Source organism: Buceros rhinoceros, unplaced genomic scaffold, assembly GCF_000710305.1.
Source record: "Buceros rhinoceros silvestris isolate BGI_N320 unplaced genomic scaffold, ASM71030v1 scaffold43049, whole genome shotgun sequence".
NCBI classification, from domain to species: Eukaryota; Metazoa; Chordata; class Aves; order Bucerotiformes; family Bucerotidae; genus Buceros; species Buceros rhinoceros.
In genome coordinates, this window is record NW_010434013.1 from 425 (window position 1) to 5397 (window position 4973).

General features: G+C 55.3%; 1 protein-coding gene across 6 annotated transcripts; it reads left to right on the forward strand.

Annotated features, from left to right (window-relative positions):
- The first annotated feature begins 1187 nt into the window (after positions 1–1187).
- Positions 1188–4973, forward strand: LOC104500623 (acidic leucine-rich nuclear phosphoprotein 32 family member B). Of its 6 annotated transcripts, none has more exons than XM_010144293.1 (6): positions 1188–1334; positions 1800–1922; positions 2610–2808; positions 3115–3236; positions 3634–3688; positions 4641–4973. In XM_010144293.1, exons 1-6 carry the CDS (start codon positions 1275–1277, stop codon positions 4727–4729), a joined length of 648 nt encoding a protein of 215 aa, XP_010142595.1. In that variant the 5' UTR covers positions 1188–1274; the 3' UTR covers positions 4730–4973. The 6 variants fall into 6 exon arrangements, with proteins under 6 accessions (XP_010142595.1, XP_010142596.1, XP_010142594.1 ...); XM_010144294.1 differs by having other exon boundaries at positions 3118–3236; positions 4641–4967; XM_010144292.1 differs by having other exon boundaries at positions 1191–1334; positions 2610–2828; positions 3123–3236; positions 3637–3688; positions 4641–4967.

Genomic DNA, 4973 nt, shown 5'->3' on the forward strand with positions numbered 1-4973 from the left:
GAGGCTCGCCTCTGTGCCCGCACCAGCAAAGCAACAGCAGCAGAGGCCTGGCTTTGGCCTTTACAGCCGCCATGGAGAGCGTCTCGGTGCAGTCGGAGGCTTGTCGAGGGTGTTGGGAGCAAAATGAGCTCAGATACAAAACTCCTGGCTGAGCCTGTTTGCTGCTCGACTCGGAGCCCTGACCAACGATGCCGCTTCTGGAGTTCTGAGCGTTCAGAGCTTGTGCTGCAAAGGTGGCAGCAGCCCTGAAACTGCTGCCAGTAAGGCAACGTGATTTAAAATGACTCCTTGGTAGCTGGCTGGTCTGAGCCGGAGAGGTAAAATGGGAGTGCTGCGAAGGAGGAATCTGGGGAGATCACGAGCCTTCTGGCTCAGGCTGAGTTTTGCATCTTGCTGTGAAGAATGTGTGGGGTAAAAGCAGGTTTTGGAAGTGGCCTGTGAGAGCTGGGGCTTGAGCACTGGCCTGCCTGGGTGTGTTCACACCCTGCAGGGGTTTAGGGGGGAGCAGTTCCCTGCTGGTCTCCATGGTCCTCCTGGCACAGGGGGCTGGTTTTTGTGCTGAGTTCCCGGGTAGCGATGGCGCCTGCGTGTGTAATCTGTGCTGGGCAAATGCCGTCAGTGATCCCGCACGAGAACCTGAGGCTGAGCTCATCTGCTCCGAGACCTGCCTGGGCAGATGTGTCACCTCTGCGTGGGGACTGTCACAGGGAAGCGATTCCTCTGGAGTTTAGCTCATTTTCCACCACCCTAGTGGTGCGGGGGAGAAAGTTGAAGGGGACAAAACCAGATGACCTTGTTGGGCCTCTTGGTAGCGAAGCTGAAGCGTGACTTGGAAAGGCTTTTTTGATGCCTTGTGCGTGAAATGTTTGGATGCAGCCTTGTGGTTCAACCCTTTGATCCTGCTTCATGGAGAAGGTGGGCCACGGTTGGAGCCACGGGGCGAGGGGTGGTGCAGCAGTCGCGTGTTGCGTGGCTCATGCCTAGAGAGCGAGGTCCTACCCACCATGAGGGATCTTCACCTTGTGCCCCGGCAGAAATTGGCTTTGAGATCTCGTGTGTCCCTTCATGTGCGTAAGGACCTTCACGCACACTGTGAGTGACATCACGAGCGCTTGATGTCAGCGCAGCAGAGCCGAGGCCAGGCGTGGCCGGGGCTGTGACAGCTGCTGGGTGTCTGTTGGCAGGTGAAGGAGCTGGTGCTCGATAACTGCCGTTCGGACGATGGCAAGATCATTGGGCTCTCGTCAGATTTCGAGAACCTGGAGTTCCTCAGCATGATCAACGTCAACTTGCTGTCCGTCTCCAACCTCCCCAAACTCAACAAGCTCCGGAAGGTGAGTCAGACCTGTGCTCCCATCTCCAGCAGTCCTTACTCTGCTGCTTCTGCCTGTCCCCGGTGACGGTTGTTTTTCCTGCATTTGCCAGAAAAAGCCCATTTTTTCCTCTAGCCCATGGTCTGAGCAAGTGAGAGAGGTGGTTTTTTAGTCACTGTGAGCTCCTGATCTGTTGAGCATCCTTTCTCTCTTGCTTTTGCTGTTGTGCTACTGTCAGAGGCTTCAGTAATATCATAAATATTTTGGATTTGCGAGCCTGGAGCCTGTGTCCTCCAGTGCAGAGGTGGCTAGAGCGCTGCGTTACTGCAGGAAAGGGGTTTCAAGAGAAAACGTGAACTGCTGCTCTGTGGCAGCTGTAACAAAGAGGCACTGGAACTTGGATGCTCATTGTAGTCCAACGCTCGGGGCGATTTTACTCTCACAAGCCAAGACACTTTGTGACCATGTGATATTCCCTCCTGGCAGCTGGAGCTGAGTGATAACAGGATTTCTAGTGGCCTTGAAGTTCTAGCAGAGAGAACTCCGAACCTGACACACTTGAATCTGAGCGGCAACAAGATCAAAGACATCAATACCCTGGAGCCCTTGGTGAGTGGAGGCTGTGCTGGGATCTAAGGGAGGACGTTGTTTCGTTCGGGGAGCCTGTCTGTGCCACAGGAGTCCGATGTGTTGGTGACAGTTCCACCAGCACATCATGGTTCTGACGGGATCAGGTGAGCCCAGTCTGAGGCTGGGCTAAGAGTTAATGGCTCCCCCGCGCGGGCAACAGCACGCCGGGAGTCCGATGTGTTGGTGACAGTTCCACCAGCACATCATGGTTCTGACGGGATCAGGTGAGCCCAGTCTGAGGCTGGGCTAAGAGTTAATGGCTCCTCTGGCTGGAAACCAGCAGCCAGTTGCTAAGAGAAGCTGGAGGAGTAAAGCTGCGGATGCAGTGCCTGGTGTCTGTCTGAAAAGGGACCATTAATGGGTCAGATGCAGATTGAGGTAGGCGGCACCTGGGCTGTTGTGGAGTTGAGCTGCTTGGACACCAACGAGGATGTCCATCATGCCAGTCCAAACAGGAGACTAGGGCAGAGGAGCCAAAAGAAATGTTCTTTGTCTCCAGTTAGCAAAAGCGGCAACTTCTCTCCATCAGAGGAGCACGTGGGGCAGATAGAGGGTGCAAAGACACTTCTGTACTGGATGTGGGGAGCAAACCAGCTGCCCGCTGAGGGCTGCCTGGTCTTCAACCACTGTCAACTTGTAAATCATCCAACAAATTGGTCTTTGCAGAAAAAGTTGCCAAACCTCCATAGTCTGGACCTCTTCAACTGTGAGGTGACGATGCTCATCAACTACCGGGAGAGCGTGTTCTCCCTCCTGCCCCAGCTCACCTACCTGGATGGGTTCGATGCTGACGATGAGGAAGCCCCTGACTCAGACCCTGAGGCAGATGGAGATGGACCAGAAGATGAGTATGAGAATGGGGAAGGTGAGGATTTTTTCCTTTTGGTTTTCTTTTTGGAGAACAACCCTTTTTCCGCTTCTCCGTGGTCATGTTGCTAAACAAATGGTGATGATAACTGGCTGTTAAAGCGGGGGCTGTGTGGGTAACCCCTCCCTCCTCTTACAGAGGCTGTGTAAGAAGCGAGCCTCGCTGCAGGCTGGAGGGGTTAGTGGCTGGTGCTCCTTGTTCTGTGCGTTTTCCTGCCTCTTGCTCACGTAGCTCCAGGGTGGGAGGTCTGTGAGGAGTGAGTTTTGGGAACCATCATGCTTAACCTCCCTCTCTTGTTGGTAGAAGGCGAGGAAGAGAATGATGGTGATGAGGAAGATGATTTGGATGAAGAAGTCATTGATGATGAAGAAGATGAAGATGATGATCTGGAAGGTGAAGAGGAGGAAGATGGAGTAGACGATGAGGTAAGGCTTTGGGTCATGAGTATAAATCTGCAGCACCGCGGTGCAACATGTGGCAGCATGTTTGTCCCTTGTTCTGGTGCCCTGTCTGGCTGGATGTCACCGGTGCCTCGGTGGTGGGAGGATCTGAGGAGTCGGGCCATGAGCTGGCATTGTCGCCCACCTTCGGACTCTTGGCCCACGGAGTTTGCTGGTTCATTGCTCAGCCTGGTACATCCCCGTGGCTCTGAGTGCTGACACCGTACAGCCCGTGTCGCAGTGATGCAAGAAGCTGTTCAGGAACTGGCAGCTTCTCCCTCTCGGTTTGGACCTGGCACCCTGAGGCTGGAGCAGGGCGGGAGCAGAGGTGAAGGTTGGGGGATTGTGGCTCTTGCAACAAAGCATCTTATTTTGACTCTAGGAGGAAGACGAGGAGGAAGATGGTGAGGAGGATGAGGAAGATGAAGCTGATGATGGTGAGTCGAATCGTAACAAACTAAGTGTGCTGAGGAGCGGCTGAGGGACCTGGGGGGCGCTGAGCCTGGAGCAAAGGAGGCTCCGGGGAGACCTTCTGGCTCTGACAACTCCCTGACAGGAGGGTGCAGCCAGGGGGGGTCGATACGTGCTCCCCAGGAACAAGTGACAGGACGAGAGGAACCGGCCTCCAGTTGCCCCAGGGGAGGTTGAGGTTGTCCCTGAGGAGCCGTTTCTGTCCCGTTGGGGTTGTCCCAGGCTGGCCCAGGCTGCCCAGGGCAGTGGTGGAGTCCCCATCCCTGGAGGGGTTTCCCAGCCGTGTGGAGGTGCTGCTGCGGGACAGGGGTCAGGGGGGACCTGGCGGTGCTGGGGAACGGGGGGACTCGAGGAGCTGGAAGGGCTTTTCAAGGCCAAACAATTCCATGATGCTGTGAACTACTGAAGAGGCAAATTGCTGAGAAAACTGGTTGTAAGGAGCTTGAGCTGACTGTCCGGGCAGGGCTGCTGCCGCAGAAGCTGGCGTCAGTGGTGGGTGAGAGGAAATGCTCCCTCAGATGCAGGGAGGAGGGTAGAGCTGAGCCCCTTGACTCGAGTCCAGCCTCCTCTGGTCGTAACGAACGGTAAAGACCCGGCACAGAACGGAGCGACTGCTGCGACTGCAGATGGTCCTATTGGAGCTGGGTCGGAAGTGACCGAATTCTGCAGACACTGCGGTTTTGGGGTTGCCCAACCAAAAAAAGCCCCTTTCAAGCAGCTGTTGAAACGTGGGATGCTTGGAGGGCCCAGAAAACGCTTCGTGTCTTGTGCTGGCCTGGGCTCTCCCGGGTGCCACGCGGCGCTGGGCGGGGTGGACCCCGCTCCGCAGCGGTGCCAGTGCAGCCTGCGTTCGCTTCCAGCACGCTGCGGCTGTTCTGCCAGACTGAGCAGAGCTTCACGCTTCGCCTCTTTTTACAGACCTTCCGCGAGGGGAAAAGAGAAAACGAAATCTAGAGGATGAAGGAGAGGAAGATCCAGAAGACGAAGAGGACGATGAGGATGACTGATCCGAGCGGGCCAATCAGTTTGACAGACTCTGACTGTGCTTGTCTTAACCTCCCCGTTGTGTCTATGTGAGACTGTAAATCCCCGTCTCCCGCTCCTCCCCCCTTTGTATGGCTGCAGCGTCCACAATATATTTTTTTAAGATGTAGAATCCTGTAGGCGTTCAGGGGAATCTTCCGTACAAGGCTCACTTTCCTCTCACCAGTATCTCATGACCAAAGGCTTTTCTCCGTTCTGTGGTTTGTG

Bases quoted from the DNA above. Each gene is read 5' to 3' on its own strand.
- LOC104500623 (XM_010144292.1), top strand. From the start codon at position 1,275: ATGATCAACGTCAACTTGCTGTCCGTCTCCAACCTCCCCAAACTCAAC. The intron at 3,237-3,636 runs GTAAGGCTTTGG...TGACTCTAGGAG, and splicing joins AAGATGGAGTAGACGATGAG to GAAGACGAGGAGGAAGATGG. The intron at 3,689-4,640 runs GTGAGTCGAATC...CTCTTTTTACAG, and splicing joins GGAAGATGAAGCTGATGATG to ACCTTCCGCGAGGGGAAAAG.